We start from the raw sequence: 16,399 nt of genomic DNA, 5'->3' as shown, positions 1-16,399 counted from the left end.
TTTGTACTATATGTGGCGGTGGTCTTAAAATTTGTACTAAATGTAAAAGCTGGGATACATTACACATAGGAAAACAAACTTACCAGCAATCCCATATTTGAAAACTGTTTGGCAAGAGGATTCATCCATGAATCACTGTTTCCTCCTTTTAGTGAGCACTGCAAAAACGAAATATGTAACCTCAGAACCAAATAACTTATTTTAACTTCATATCTGAGTTATATAAGTACTGACTGAAAAATGTAGAACCAAGAGTTTCCATTTCTGAACCCTAATTATTCCTAATTATTGTTTAACTAGGGTTATTTGGATATTTCATCTGTTAGTCTAAAAGAGTAATAAGCCTTAGCGATATCTATGTTTTCATTCTTACTTTATTTGTCACATTGAATTCAAAGTAACTGGAAACACATACAGTCAGCTGGTGTTTTTACCTTATAAATAGAAGGAGGTCAATATCAGATTTTCTAAATTACAATGTTTACATGCTAGTACTTTCCCTTTTAGTACCTCCTTGTAACCCAAGCTGGTTGGTATCAGGAGGAAAAAAAAAAAGTTTGCTGCTAGTGCATGTTAGTTGGACAAAAGCCCATTTAAACAGGTCATTATTCTCTGTGTGTATACAATGAGGAACTCATCCATGTAGCATTTTCATCTTTTTGCTATAAAGGACATGGGCCTCCAATGGGAAAAAAGCCTAGCAGAAGACACCATCACTGACATTACTGCGAATTAAGGCGGACGTGGGTTTTGTTTGTTTTTTTAGCTGAGCCATCCTGCCACCTATTGGCAGCTCAGCTCGGGCCGAGAATCGAACTGGCAACTTGTTTGTTTCTTAATGGGACTAGTTTCTCTCCTGAACAAGACACCCATCACCAGCTCCACTTTTACTTCTATGGAGAAAGCAGGTGGCACTATGATAGGGACTTGGTGGGGGAGATGGGGTTTTGTGCACTTGGTACATCCTACAGTTAAAAAATTCTATTTGTGTTCTGGTGATATTTGTCATATCAATTTTATTATTATTCTTGAAAGTAATTGGTACACTTAAGTTCAGTTACATGTTTTAAGGTAAAAAAAAATACTCACTGGAAGAAGGGGAGAATTGGTAGTTGCTGTTTAATGGGTAGAGTTTCAGTTTTGTAAGATATAAAGAATTTTGTGGATAGATGGTGGTGATGGCAGCTCAACAATGTACTTAATGCCATTGAATTGTACACTTAAAAAGGGTTAAGACAGGGGCCGGCCGAGTGGCACGTTGGTTAAGAACTGGCTTGGGATGCCAGAGGGCCCCAGTTCGGATCCCACATATGAGGGCCAGTGACACTGCCCTCTACAGCTAAGATGCTGAACAACAGCTCAACCTGGAGCTGGGCTGCCGTGGATCACTGGCATAGGCTGCAGTCCCCTGTGGCAGTGGGTTGACATAAGCTACCATGTGTAGCCGGCAGCCAGCATGAGCGGCCGTCCAGAAGCTGGCAACTGATCTGCCTCGCCCGGGAAGAGCGCAATGATGGTGCCAACTTGGGCCAGTGAAGCAACATCCTCCACAACTAGACTGAGGCGCAAACCAACAGCAACTTGTCTGTTCCCCTTCCCCCGATTCCCCAGAGCTATTCCCCTTCCCCAATTCCCACCCCCAACAACAACAAAAAAAAGGGTTAAGACAGTTAATTTTATGTTAATTGTATTTGATCACAAAAAATTAAAAAAAAAAAAAGGCCCTCAATGTGAAAGGTCAGAATCATCAGTCATGCGGCAGAAACATTTAATTCCCAATTAACTTAATTAAGTAAATCTTGGTGGTTGCCACTCTGAGTGGGCTAGAACCTTTCACTCAGTGGCTTCCTTTCAATCAGCAATCTTCTGAATTGTCTTTTTTTTTTTTAAATTGTGGTTCCATGAACCAACCATTAGAACACATTTTTTTTTTTTAAGATTTTATTGGGGATTTGGGGGAGGGAAACCATGTTGGGGAATTGGGGAAGGGAACCAGCCAAGTTGTTGTTTTTCAGTCTTCGTTGTGGAGGTCGCCAGTTGCCATCTGGCTGCCCATCGGCAGCTTGTGGCCTCTAAGCTCAAGGTGCTGTGTTCAATCTTAGTTGTGGGTGGGTGTAGCCACCATCCCATGAGGGAGTCAAAACAGCAGCCTTGTTAAGAGTGCACGCTCTATCCACTGAGCCATCCGGGTGGCAGCTCAGCTCAAGATGCCGAGTTCAGTCTCATACTAGATAACATGTGTATATAAAAAATGCTGAATAATTCCTTCTGTGACCAGAGTAAGAAAATAAAAGTCCTTTAAAAGGGAAACCTGTAAATGACTGCTTAAACCCAATGTCTAATAGAAACAACCAATATTCTCATGCTATAAAAGAGTTACTGTATTCAGAACAAAATTAATACCCTCTATGTAGCCAAAGGGGATGAGGGCATAGTCCTTAGTCAACAGAAGACCTTCCAAGGTGGCACTTGGTATCTGAAACCTGGGAGAGTATCAGCTGTGAGGCATTTCATAGGGCAGCAACTCTCCCATATTCAAAGTAAGTCTATAGCTGCCCATTTCTTATTTCCATCAACTTATTTGTGGAATCAATAAAGGGTGCTTCTGCGGAGAGAGTGCTTTAGGTTCAAAGACTATGAAAACCAAAGTCCCCATTAAACTATGCAAATCCAAAGAGAAGCTGAGCTGTCCTAAGACATGGAAAGTGAAAAGTTTAGAACACAGCCTGGTATGGATTTAGAGAAACCATCCAGTCGCTGCAGCAAGGCTACACAATGGCACTTCATTTTGTTGGGAGAGGGGTTGTGGGCCTTGGAATTTCCTGAATCAGACAAAACCCAGCCATGCTGATCGCCACTGGAGAAGCTATCCTACTTTGGTTTCTCCTTTACATATTCATGGGGATTTACTCTAAGGACTTCCTTGGCTGTAGAACGCAAAAGCATAAAATATTTACAAAGTGTGCCTTGAAAGCTTCCAAAGAATATTTATAATACGGAAACTAAAAGTAAAAAAAAAAAAAATCTATCTTTGAAAATCCTATTTTACCCACAGCAACAGTTCTGTAGTTTGTGGTTTGAAAGTCATGGAGAAGGAAAATGAGGGGTAAAGAGAAAATAGTTATCTGTTCCCAAGAAAATATTTTTCTCTTACTTAGGACCTCAGAGATTCCAGCTGCCCTACTCCTCCCATTACAAAAATTCTCCATTCTGCCTTCTAAGAATGGATAAGCAAGCTCAAATATTTCTGAAGCAGATTACCTTCATTTGTTTCTTTCCTCCTTGTCCCCAGCTTGCTGAGTTGTGGGAGGAAGCACTTCCCTGAGAGCCGGCGGTGTTCCAGACTCCTCCATCATCCTCCTCTTCCCAGCTGGGATGGCGAGTTCCTGTCACTGGCCCGTCACTCTCCCCCCAGCCGTCTTGCATAGATTTGGAATCTTTAAAAAAGAATGAAGTGAGAGATAGGTCCAAGATGGCGGATTAGGTAAACACTATGCCTACTGCCCCAGGATCACACCAAAATTACAATTATAGAACAATCAACCTCAAGAATCATTTAAGGACCAGCTGAACAGAACCCCTATAAATAAGGATATAAATAAGAGGCCACATAGAGACTGAAGAAAAAAAATAAAGAAAAGAATGAATCAACTGTATGCAATAGCTATATATACATGTGTATATACTGGGTGCCAAAAAAAGTATACAAGTGGACACTTTGGTCAATGTTGCTCAAGCAGTAGTTTGCCATAATCAGAAGTGTCTCGATGCCGGTGGTAACCACTTTGAGCACCTCTTGTAATTGCAGAAGTCAAACGTGACTTGTGTCCATCTTTTGTTATCGGTATATATTGAGTATTACAATTTTAATAGTTTTTTCTTTTTTCAAAATGTGTATACATTTTTTTGGCACCCTCTGTATATCAATAACCATAATAATCGTTTCTTATAAATACAGAATTTTAGTAAACTATAATTTTATCTAATCCATCTATAAGGCAAGGCAAACATTATTTATACTTTAGAGAGCAGGAGATGGAAACCCACAAAGTTATTCAATGAAACCACAGAATCAAGACCTCCTGTTCTGAATTCACCCAATTCTGGCCTACTGTATCTACCTCAACAAACAATAATATATGGTATATGGGAAGAGGGCTTTTTATTGGGAAGGGTTAGAAAATTCTGTCACACTGCTTTGTATTGTAATGACACCAGGTTTATAGTAAATGCTATAAAAATATGGTGTAATATTAAAATCATAGGCAAATTAACTTTGCCTGAGGTTAATAAAACCCATGATAATATTGACACTGAAAATACTATGTATTGGAAAATTGAACTTAATCCTCTCCATGGAGTTATTTTTATGGAAACTAATTGGCCAAAAAAATAAAAAAAATTAGAGCTTCTAGATCCTGAAATAATAGTCTTCATTCATCTAGCCAAACTTATCATAATGTACAAATAACAGTAAAACAAGGGAGGAAAACATATTAACTTAATAATAAAAAAATTATGATTAAAAAAAAAAAAGACCTCCTGAATTCAGGTTCAATGATTTTCTCCTTATACAGCTGATAGGAATTAAACAATTGAAAGAACTTATCACGGCTTATAAGAAATCTCCCATCTCCATTAGGAGAAACCTGTTCCTCTTAATGAGCATGGTTTACGGCACTCCTCAGTTTTATCTTCCTAAAAGTACATTGTGAGTTTTATTTACAATGGACATTTCAAAAAGGAGGTATGATAAAGAACACCTGTCTACCTTGTTTGAGGTGAAATTGAGAAAAAAACACGAGAAGGGGAAGAAAAAAGAAAACTTTATTGTATTTTGAATATCAATATTATGGTGAAAAAAGAAATTCACAGATAGCCACAAAAATTAGAAATTCATTAGATTTACATATATACTTGAAATGTGTTAGATACTAAAACAACGTGTAAGAATGGCTTTTTAAAAGACAGGTGGAGAATAGAGAATGGGAATGGGAGGAAGGAAGCAGAAATCAGAGACGAAGGCTCAATTTTTCAAGGAAGCAGGATGTCAGTATCCACTGCCTATTCCACCAACATCTCCTTCTAACCAAAGATCTTTAATTTGGAGATTGGGATAAATCCTTAATTTCCCTCTGAAAATACTGTATGGAATTGAAGAATACATTTTGTGGTAATGACACTCCATAAAATCATGGAAGAAGGGGAAATACACTACCTTGCCTAGAACTTCCATCTACACCTTCACTGAACCAGATGACAGAACATTTATGGAAGGGGTAGTTATTTGATTTAGGTAGCTTCATATGAAGAGTCTAGAGCTGAAAAAGTGGCTCTTTCCTTGAATGACTGCCACCATCCCCTAGGAGCAGGCCTAGGACAGCCATGAAGGCACCGCACCCATCACGTACACAGGGTACAAGGCAGTTGGTTTCTTCTAACTGTGACATTGCCCCCCAGCGTGGCCCAAGTAAACCTGATGGACCCTCCATGGGGGGTTTACCTGAAGCCTTACATGAAGGGTTTTCTGACTGGGCGGCAAGAGGCAGGGCTTGGGGGCTATTATTCTCTCTGCTGTCGGAAATGCCATTAATAACCAGGATTATTTCTTCTGCATATGAGATTATTCATTATTGTGTAAGCATAGGCTTTATACCATCCTCTGACAAGCAACAGGAACAAAAAACCCAATACAAATAACATACTGACCCCTTTATAAAAACAAAGACATCCACATAACCCTTCTTTCAGAGAAAGGAGCTAAACTTGTAACAAATGTCTTCTTACAGCAAAGATAAAAAAGAGGGCTCTAGTTTTTATTCATAGAGCCCACACCAGATCTAAGTCATCTGCAGTCTAGAGAAAACCACAGGCTAACTACCAGCATTGACTGGGAGGCTCTGATGCTCCAACTCCTTCCTCTGAGTATCACGCATTCCAACTACCCAGAGAAAGGGTAACTACAACGATAGCTGTAACCACAGAGGAGCCTGAAGAGCAGAAAACATTTTTAAACATCGGCCTGGGTGATGTCTTCCAGCAGCGTCTGGATCTAGTTCAAGTCTACAGGATGGCATTTCCCATGACAATTCAACCGATTTTACAATGAAACCCAAAGTCTTTATAGAGATATTTCTATGAAGTGGAGGAGGCTCGTAATTTTAAAAATACAGTCACATTCTGTAGGCACAGAGTGAATGTCCAGAACACGGCTACGGTCATATTTCTTCATGTGACACTCTAAGAGCCCTAAATATTCCACAATAAACTTGACAACGGAATTTTTTTATTCTTGTTCAAATTCTGAGCATACAGTATGACCACATTTTAAAGTCAAAAGACAATTCCTTAAGTCTGCAATGTGGCTGAAAAGGGATGCTGGAATACTTTTCAGGAAAACTGCTACAAACAAGTGAAAACGGGCACTGGAAATTGAATTTTCCAAATGAGGAATACCCACTGAGACATTCCATAGCACCAGTTTACAAAGTTTTGCAAATTACTGTGAGTACACATTGCCAGCAAGATCAAGCATAGCTTAGATTTTAAGAACGAGTATGATGTGCTTTGTTGAAAAAATTCAACTGAAAATCTTGTCAGGCTCTAGAAAACTTAAATGTTCCTATGTGGGTGGGTGTACGTATGAGACAAGGGAAAAGGAGGGAACAGAAGGATTAAGTCACTGGGCAGTAGAGATCTTGTTCCACCTTTAAAGCCAGGAAACTCTTATTAAATTATACAAGCAAAAGAGTAGAAATGCAAAGCAGATATGGTGAGCAGTATCTCAGTTATGGGGCACAAAGAGCACCACATCAAAATTTCAGTTCTGGCTAGATATGAAACCTACCTTAAAATCAACAAAATTAACTTGCAGCTTTTCGTTCCCTGTAAACATTTTAAAATACACCAATCCGAGTCACCGCCATTTGCTACTAACCATTTATTAAAGGTTCAAGGCCCTGAATCTCATTGAAACAACAGTTCAAACCCTAATTAGCCCTCCCCAAAACGTCTGACCCCCAAACAGAGAATCACTCAGAAATAACACCGCTACTTACTAGGTTTCATGGCATTTGGAGCGTTGGAAGGTGCATTCCCCCAGCCTGTGGTTGATCCTCCGGAGTCATCCATTTCGCTCCACCCAGGGCTGCTTTCGTTTGGCTCACCCCAAGCTGACGTACCATTATCTGGAGCTGGTGGTGTGCTTTTGCTCCAGACTGTAAAGAAAGGAAATGCGTCTCTAAAAATGATCTGTTAAATGGAATGCCAGAACAGCCAATGGGGGTGAAGGCGGAAGGAACCGGCACTCCGATATTCTGTTAGAGAAACATTAAGTGGGTTCCACCTTCATGGAAGGCATTTGTCATGTTCACTTTTGGCCCAGCAATTCCACTGCCAGGGAATTATACCATAAACTTAAAAGAATAGATGAAATTACATGTACAATAATGCATCACTGCTGGCAACCATATGGAAGCAACCTAAATATCTATCAAAAAGGGACTGGTTAGACCAGTTGTGGGTCACCCATAAAATTAATACTATATCCAGAGCAATTAAAAGACAGACATGTGTGTGGTAATATGGGAAGTTTTTAAGCATAATGAAAAAAGCAAGATGAAGAACAGCATATATGCTACTGTGTATTCCCTCTGTGTGAAAATTTTAAAGGATAGATATATTCTGCTATAGGTATGGACAGAATTTCTGAGTGAGACACAAAAGTCTAAGAGTACCTGTGGGGAGAGAGGCCCTAGGGGCAAAGATTCTTTTATTTATTACCTTTTGCTTTTCTGTACAGTTTGAAGGTTTTTACCATACAGTCAGCCCATAATGGCTAACTGGTTCCAGGACCAAAATCCACGGATGCTCTAGTCCCTTATGTAGAAATGACATAGTATTTGCATATAACCTACGCACAAACTCCTGTATACTTTAAATCATCTTGAGATTACTTATAGTACCTAATACAATGCAAATGCTATGCCAATAGTTGTTATACTGTATTGTTTGGGGAATACCGAGAAGTCTGTACGTGTTCAGTACAGATGCAGCCATCGTAGGCCTGACTATACAGTACACACATCAGCAACAACATAACTTTGGATTTGTCTTTTCTCCATGTATCTTTAATCTGTGGTTGTTGAATCTGAGGATGTAGAACCCGCAGATCCGAGGGGATGGGGGTGGGGGCGGCCCTGACTAAATGCATAAAGTTTTTTGTTTTTTTTTTAACATGTTAACAGGTTTTATTCTAAATAGGGAATTAATGGATAGTCTTCATTTCCTTCCTCATTCTTTTCATTATTTGCGGGGGGGGGGGGGGGGGGGAGAACTTGTTACATGTAATCATTTTCTAAGTGGCCATAATTGGATTCACTGAATACTAGGCTTACTTTGGAGAGTGGAAAACTGTATTGTGATGAATTTTAACTTAAAAACAATAGCCACTTGAACAGTGCATCCCCTTAGGTTGTTGAACTATATGCTTTATGGGGGCATTCCAGTTGACAATGCCAAACTGGTACTGCCAGCACTGCTTTTAATGGACCAGGTATGATGTTTCTTATTTGAGTAAGAAGGGAAGAAAGTTTAATTCTGGACAACCGATTATCATGAAATAACAATCTCTTATACAAAGTGCTCCATCTTCAAAGGTCATTAAAATGATCTGGGAAGTAAGCAACACCTTCCAGGTCCCAGCTTCGCTACAGCATCCTGGTGGCCTCTGCAAGAACAGAATATCTGCCTTCGCTGGGGAAACAGAATCACGGAGGATGTGTCCATGGGGAGAACCAGAATGGAAGTCACGTCTATTTCTGCTTCTATTTTAATTCTTTCTTTTTAAATCTAGAGCATAGTTTGTTTGGCAAGATAAAAGTCTTGGGGATTCTGCAAACCAATACAATTACCAAAATAATAATAATAATAATAATAATAATAATAATAATAATAATAATAGGAGACTAACACAGGGATACCATCTTTTCCTTCTGCCAAGAAACAACATGAAAACGTACTACCGGCATCTGTTACCACTATCATTTGATAAAAAGGGAGCTTCTGTTCATGCAGGAAAGATTCCCAGAACAAAGCTCAGTTGAATCAATGCAGCTTAATAAAAACGCCTTGGTTTAGGATTTCTTTCCTTCATCAAAACGTGCGAGAAAAGCCATTGCCTACCTGAGGCTGATTTGCCGGTCATCGGGGTAGGCAGGTTTGGTTCTCGAGGTGCTGGGCCCCCTTGGGAATTCTTATCCCACAGATTCACATTCTTGTAGTTGTAACTGCTGGGGTCTCCCCATGCCGAAGTGCCATCATCGATGTCCATTTTCCGACTGATTGACTGCGGGGATGGCTCTTCCCAACCACTGGGTTCCTCATCCTTCGGGGTGACTGGCTGTGGCCCGCTGCTCCAGTTGGAATTGGAAGGTCGTCCATTGCCTGGAGGTGGTGGGGGTGGGCCTCCCCATGAACCAGAAGCCTCTGGTTGTGGTGGCGGTGGCTGCTGTGCTGCCTGCTGCTGTTGGTGCTGCTTATTCCAGGAACTGGGCTGTCTGCCTGTCTCGGTCCACGCTGGAGATCGTTTGCAATCTTCCCATCCACCTTTGGGAGCGAGGCTCGTGTTACCGCCGTTCCCCCATGTCCCGATTTCATTCTGCCCTCCGTCACCCCACCCAGACACAGGTTTACTTGCAGAACTTTCCCAGTTGCTGTTTTTTGCTTGATCAACTTCCTCTCCCCAACCATTCTTTCCAGAAGTCCATCCTTGGTTGGGCTGGCGTCCACCTCCCCACCCCTGATCCTTGCTGGAATTCTCACTCCAAGAGGAAGATGTCTTTTCATCTGGTCGCCCTCCTCCCCAGCTGGAAGAGTTGTTGTTCTTGTAGTCATTCCAGCCTCCTGTGTTCTTGGGGTCTTTCCACTCGGTCGAGGCTGAGAGCTCCCCCCATCCAGACTTCATTTGATTGCTTTGGCTGGGTGTGTCCCCCCAGCCCCCTGAGTTCTTGGTCTGTGTGGCAGCGCTCTCCCACCCCTCAGTTCCTTTATCCGATTTCCCCTCAGGCCTTGGCACCTCTTCAATGTCCCACACCGTGTCCTGCTTAATTTGAGTTTGGCCCCAGCCAGTGTTTGAGAGCACCCTGGGGTCCAAATCAGTTCGGCTCAAAAGAGTCTGCAAGACAGCCTGACAATCAGGGTGTGTGGGCCTGTATGACCGACGGCCAGAGTTATGACTGTCATTACTTCCTGCTTTGTGGTTGCTTCCAGTGCTTTGACCTCCAACTTCACTTCCTGTGGAGCTGGAAGACCTTCCCCAGCAGGGAGCCTGGGCATTGCCTTGGTTTTCAGGGAGGGGGTGGCCCTTTTGATTGTCCCATGCTCCAGTGCTAGAATTTGGTTGGTTTGGACCACTCCATTCTCCAATTTTCAACTCATCAGACCCAGTCGGCTGTTTCCATTCTCCCTGAGAGACCCCAGATGTCATTTTGTTCCCTTCACCCCATTTGCTGTCATTAGAGTCCTGAGGGCCAAAGTTCCAGGACCCACCCGTAGACCTGTTATTGTTGTCCCAAGAGTCATTTTTTGACCCAGTTGATTTCTGAACAGAAGCTCCTTTCCAGGAGTCCTCTCTATCCTTTCCATTGTTCCCATTGTTTCCAGAATTGCTTTGTCCAGAGGCTGTGTCAGTTCCAGAAGGCCCCCTAGCTGCACCCCAAGATCCAACACTCCCAGTCTTTCGATCTCCAGTGCTTTGTGAAGGGGCATCAGTGCTCCTGGAGGCGTTCCCCAAGCCCATTCCAAAGGGCATTCCCTTATTCTCCATGGGGTTTGGTGAACTTAAGTTCAAGGAGTTAGTGTTTCCATTTTTTGGTCCATCAGTGTTATGAATTTGAGCCTGTTCTCTGCCAGAGACAACAAAATTAACACCCGCATTTTCCATCTTTGACTGCTGTTCCCTGGATGCCTGACCGACTGTGCTAACCTGGGCACTGGAATTACTAGTATCCGTTTCCAGGGCCCCTTTCCTAGAATTTCCTTCTTGGACCAGCGCTGGCCAGGCAGATGGGTTGCTATTTGGGTTAAAGTTGCTGAAGCCAGAGCCAGGTCCAATTCTATCCTGACCACTCACATTCCTCCAATTTCCTAGTCCATTGTTGCTCTCTGCAGTAGAGTTGGAAGATTGAACAGATTTAGTCTTAGGGTCAGATTTCCAGACCCCAAGGTTACATTCGTTCCCAGAACTTGCAGACTGGCACTGGCTCCCTTTTCCTTTGTTACTAGTGGTGCTTCCTGGCAGAGTGCTCTTCTCAGAGCCAGGGTTCGAGGCACTGTTGTTATCGGTGGTGTTTTCGGAAGAAGACTCAGTGTCTTTGCTGGCAATACAAGGCCACTCTTCCATGTTAGACCCGTCTACAATCACCTTGTCCCAGGTGTGAATTGGGTTGGGGGAGGCGCCGTTGTTGGAGGAGGCTCCCGGGCCCCAAGTGGAATTTGCATAATTTGAAGCAGCAGCACCTCCAAGGGTTGACTCTGGGAAAGAGATGGTCTTATCAGTCACAGCTACACATGATCTAGAAACATCTCAAGCTCCAACTGCCCCTAAGAGAGCTCATCACATTTCCACACAAACTAGCTTCTCTACCCAGTCGCCTGTCTCAGTGAACTGGAACACACCTGTCTTCGCTTCTCTTTCGTCTTGTCTGGTTGGTGCATTTGCTAAGTCTAACTCCACAACATCTCTCAAAGCGATCCCCCTGTCATACCTATGGACAGAGAAGGGCCTTCTTGTATCTTGAGACCACACAACACGACCTTGAACTTGCTCTGTATCTCTCATCTACTCTGAGCACTCCTAGCTGCAGTCACTTTTCTGAAGCACACCTTTGATTATATCGCTACTGTATGAAAAGCCTTCAACAGCTCCTTAGTGCACAAGCATCAAGCTAAAGTCTTTGGTCTGGAGTTTGATCCAGATGCTCCGCGACCTGGGACCTAGTGACTTTTTTAGTCTCATCTCCCACTATCTTCTGTGTAGGTGTCTACATCCACACTACTTGACATCCCACAGCTCGTGCCATCTCACCCTGGCACCAATCCAGATCGACACTTACTGTTTGTTTCCTCTTGAACTGATACATGAAATTTGCCCATTTTTCTGGGTCTAGTTCAAGTGCCATTTTTTTCCATGAAGCTTTTTTTGGAGCTCATCACCCCCAAGTCATCTTTCCCTGTCTAGAGCCATTCCACTCAGTGCTAGAGTGCCGTGTTCATGTCTTCCCTCCCGTGTTAGCGCCTTTTAGGCAGAGATCCTAACTTGCTAATGTCTAAATCCCACACAGTGGCCAGTGCATCGCTGCTCAGTAAGCATCTGCTGAGCGACAAATGCCCACCCAGCTAGATGCCAGGGGCACACAAGCATGAATTCATCTGTATGCCCAAGGAACTTAATCTAACGAATTAGTCTGCCTCAGCACATATTTTGGTGGAATTCACCATATTTGGTGGGGGAAAAAAATGACATGTTTTTAACCCAGTCATTTTTATCTAAACTTATTTTAGCTCCTTTAACCAAGCAGCTTTAAATCAATATGAAGTTGAAAAAATATGACATACAGCCAAAGAAAAAGTAAGGAGGCACGGAATCTCAAACTCTTGCGGTTCAGGAGCCTCCTCGGTTTTCAGAGTGTAAACAGGGGATTCTGGCACACACAGAGTCCATGTCTCCTTCCAGGCCTGGCTCGACTCGGCTGCAGAAAGGCCTGACACAACCAGCCCTCACATATTTCCTTTTGCATCTGGTTACAAGGGGCCAGGACGGAAGGGCCGCGGAGGCCTTTCCCTGCCCACATTGGGCCCGGCCTGATGGCCACCACAGAGAAGCCTTATGGATAGGGCTTTTCTCTGCCTGAAACCTGTGTCACACCAGGATCCTTCCACCCCTACTCTGCACACCAGACAGTGACAGAATTTTCAAGGCAATTCTATGTTCAAACTTAGAACTAGAATAAAGTATCCTATCGTTAACCACCACCAAAACTCACTGTCCTTGCCAACGTTTGATGGTGTTCAAGCTCTGAACTTTAATATAGCCTCAAAAAACAAATTTTTTTAAGAGATAAGTTGAAATATGTTAATGAGCTAAAAAAAAAGTATTTGCAAGTTCTTAGCTGTTAACTGATTTAGTATTCACCTATTGAAAAGAATCTCAGAACTTCTGGTGGAACCCTTAACTAAAGATCCTTGTATCTACAACCATCTTTAATAACACTCAAAATCCAGGGCCCCCTAACTGAAAATTTAGTAAAAGACTACAGAATAGTATTATTTGGTATCCTCCCAAGATTCTAGATAGTAATCTAAAACACCGTTCTAGCTGCCTACTGTTCTGAGGGCATAAACACCAGCACATAAGATTCAGAACACACCCTGCACTAGCCCCACTTCCAATCACACTCAGAGCACACACGTGACAGATGGGACTATGGAGGCTCGAGTCTGTAATGCTCTTTTGTGAGGAGGAAAAAAAGGCTCCAAAGAGCAATGGTGAACAGCAGCTACGTTAGCCTCTCAGGCCCAGGGCACACACTGGAAAGTAAAACCCAGTTTCAGAAGAGAAATTTTATACTGTGATCCTCTCCCATCTTTTGAACAACCCAAAGGTCTATATAATTAACGGGTTTTATGGACTTTACCCCAGGCAATCCAAAGGAAGTGCCCCCCACTCCAAGCTGCCATGAATTCAAGTCCTGACACCAGCTCCTCACCTGGTGCAGTCCCACTCTCACTCTGCAGCAGTGTTCCTGTCACTTGTGCGTTGTTTGGGTTTGCTCCAGGCGCCGTGGGGGGAGGAGGCCCTGCCCCACCCCCGAGGAGCATGCAGGATGGTGGCGGGGGCTGCCCACGTTTCAGTAACACTTTGTGGTCCTGCTGGCAACGGAATCGCGGCGGCACCTCCCGAGGCATGTAGCGGGCGGCGCTTGGCGGTTGTCCGTTCGGCACTGCCACCCTTTTGGCATTGTTGCCACCATTGACTGGTGGCGATGGAGAGCTGCCAATCGGGCTGGCGGCCGTTGGTTGGCTTAAACTTGGTTTCGTCACTTCGGGCACTGAAAAGAGAGAGATTGGGAAGCAACCTTTGAAATCAAATACATTTTTCTAAAAACGATTTTTAAGAAACCTTACATGGGACCAATTGCAATCAGACAACCCTTGTTTCATCCTATTCTTGATGGACATGATCTTTCCAAATTGCCCAGCATCTTCAGTTTACTGAAGGTAGGGTGGAGGTGGGGAGTGATGGTGACAAGGATTCAAAGACAGCAGTATCATGGAATCACATTCCATTAACTATGGGGGGGTAGGGGGTGGAGGGGAGGGAAGCAATCCCTATTCACTCCCTAAATCAATAGGGGAATCCCCCGAAGGGCTACGTAGCAGGTCTAAGGGTAGATATGGTCCCCAGGCAAAGTCCCTGGTAAAGGTTTAAGGTTCTCAGCCCCGAGGCCCTTTCCCGTCATCCACATTCTACTGCTAAGAAACTTTCCCCAAAGTCCCTGGACTAGGTAGGCTAAGCACCCTTCATTTGTGCTCCTGGAACACACTGTTCATCCCTCTTTACCACTACGTTTACCATATTATATAGAAATTCTCCATTTACAGGCCCCTCACCCTCACCAGACCATAAGTCCCACAAAGGCTGAGACACAGCGAGTAGACCCCTACAGAGAACCTCAATCTTGAGAATCACAAAACCAACTTGTTGGGTTTCTACAGCCACCTGAACTCAAAGACTCTGTGTTGGTACTGTGTGTAAATATTAGAAATGTTCTAAATCTTTCTGCTTTTCTCCAAAAAAATTTTTAGTGTAGTTTGTGTTTTTTCCCAACTCTTTACTTAAAATAAAAATTTCAAAAGTTTACATACTTTTCCTATTGCCTCTAAATAATTTAATGTTTTAAGCTTACTTTTTTAAATGGCTAACAAGAAGTGTGGGATGTGTATGCTGACTGGGAAGCCATACTCTGCAAGACCTTTGGTTCAACCCTACAGAGACTGTTCTCCTCGATCTGCACCTCCCTGGTTTCATCCTACCAAGTGACTGCCACCCTTTCCAAGAGCGTTTACCTGGCAAATAGAGGCTGGCAGTATTAAAGAAACAATCACTGAGCCTGATAATTCAGATGATCTGAGGCCCAAATCCCTGACATACAGAGTAATGTTAGGGCCAGCTCTGGCGGCCGTACCGCTCTGACTGCTGAAATGATGCTGGGCCAGCATGTCGCTCGTTGAACTGGCTCCTTTATGAGGAGAGAGATACATCATCAGAAATCAGGGGGCCCAATCTATACCCACTGGACATTGGTGAGTACTCTGAGTCACAGGGAAAATGAGTAGATGCCAAGATGACTTCAAGGCAACCCATGGGTTTAACCTTATCCCATCAGTACTGGGCCCCCCAGTAAGGAAGGGAGGTCAGCAGATCCAGAACCTGATAAGCAGCAGAATAAACACATGACTTAAGAATTTGGTTGTTGTCTAATATTTTTAATACGGTACCCTCTGCGTGACCTATAATAGCCAATGGATAAATAACTGATAAATGGATGAATGAAGATGAGTTATTCAATGATTAATTTTCTATCTGTGCCTGGCACTCCCAATCCCCTTCCCTCTTATTGTGAGAATAAACAAGAAGCTGGCAAGAGCTGAGAGGACTCTTCCCAACCGGTTTTCAGGATGGAAGGAGCTATATTCCTGTGAGGCTGCTCTTTTATATAAGGGCTAGAGCCCTCATTTAAGTTAACCAGGTCTGTTCTATGCCTTGACTCCTCTCCCTAAGATGGAATGAGACAGTAAGAGCAGCCTACTGGACTGAGGTCTGAACACCAGCTTGACTAACTATGACATTCACAGCTCAACCAAAAAAATCCAGTGGGTATCCTATATTGTGAAAGATTCCCTGCAAAAGCTCCTTAGGCATTTTCCCACCATCACATCAAGGACAGAATGGATCATAAATAATAGAAATCATAAAATGGGACCACATCTCGATCACTTTCCTTCCAATATGGTGCTCTATCCGGGAGATCAGTCATTCAAAACTCCAGGACACAGCCAGAAAAGGCCCGCAGTACACGTTAGGAGCAAACTGTGTTTCCGGAATTAAGTGAATTCTTTTGTTTGTTTTATTACACTTTTCTGTGAATTCAAGAATTTTAAGCATTTAGAGACCAGTCAGAACTCTAGACACTAACTGGAGAGCAACGCAGCTGTTAGGCAGGAGGCCCAACCCCACTCACTTCCTGAAGTCCAGGCCTAATACATCAGCGTCAGTGCGTGTTCCACGTCACGCTCCAGAACATTAGATGGTAACAGAGGAGACAGCAATTATGATTAG

At 43.1% G+C, this 16,399-nt stretch overlaps 1 protein-coding gene across 4 annotated transcripts in view; it reads right to left on the bottom strand.

Annotated features, from left to right (window-relative positions):
- The window catches only part of TNRC6B (trinucleotide repeat containing adaptor 6B), a 198,918-nt gene that overhangs the window by 36,079 nt on the left and 146,440 nt on the right, over positions 1–16,399 (bottom strand). For all 4 annotated transcript variants that reach the window (XM_019660594.1, XM_019660595.1, XM_019660596.1 and 1 more), the window contains 5 exons: positions 13,767–14,108; positions 9,184–11,532; positions 7,059–7,217; positions 3,262–3,437; positions 84–158 (listed from right to left, as the gene is read on the bottom strand). In XM_019660594.1, coding sequence (XP_019516139.1) covers positions 84–158; positions 3,262–3,437; positions 7,059–7,217; positions 9,184–11,532; positions 13,767–14,108 — 3,101 coding nt within the window. The remainder of the gene's footprint in view (positions 1–83; positions 159–3,261; positions 3,438–7,058; positions 7,218–9,183; positions 11,533–13,766; positions 14,109–16,399) is intronic.

This window comes from Hipposideros armiger, unplaced genomic scaffold, assembly GCF_001890085.2.
Source record: "Hipposideros armiger isolate ML-2016 unplaced genomic scaffold, ASM189008v1 scaffold_321, whole genome shotgun sequence".
Lineage (NCBI taxonomy): Eukaryota > Metazoa > Chordata > Mammalia > Chiroptera > Hipposideridae > Hipposideros > Hipposideros armiger.
Note: the sequence above shows the minus strand (reverse complement) of the source record. Positions and strands in the feature narration are given on the sequence as shown.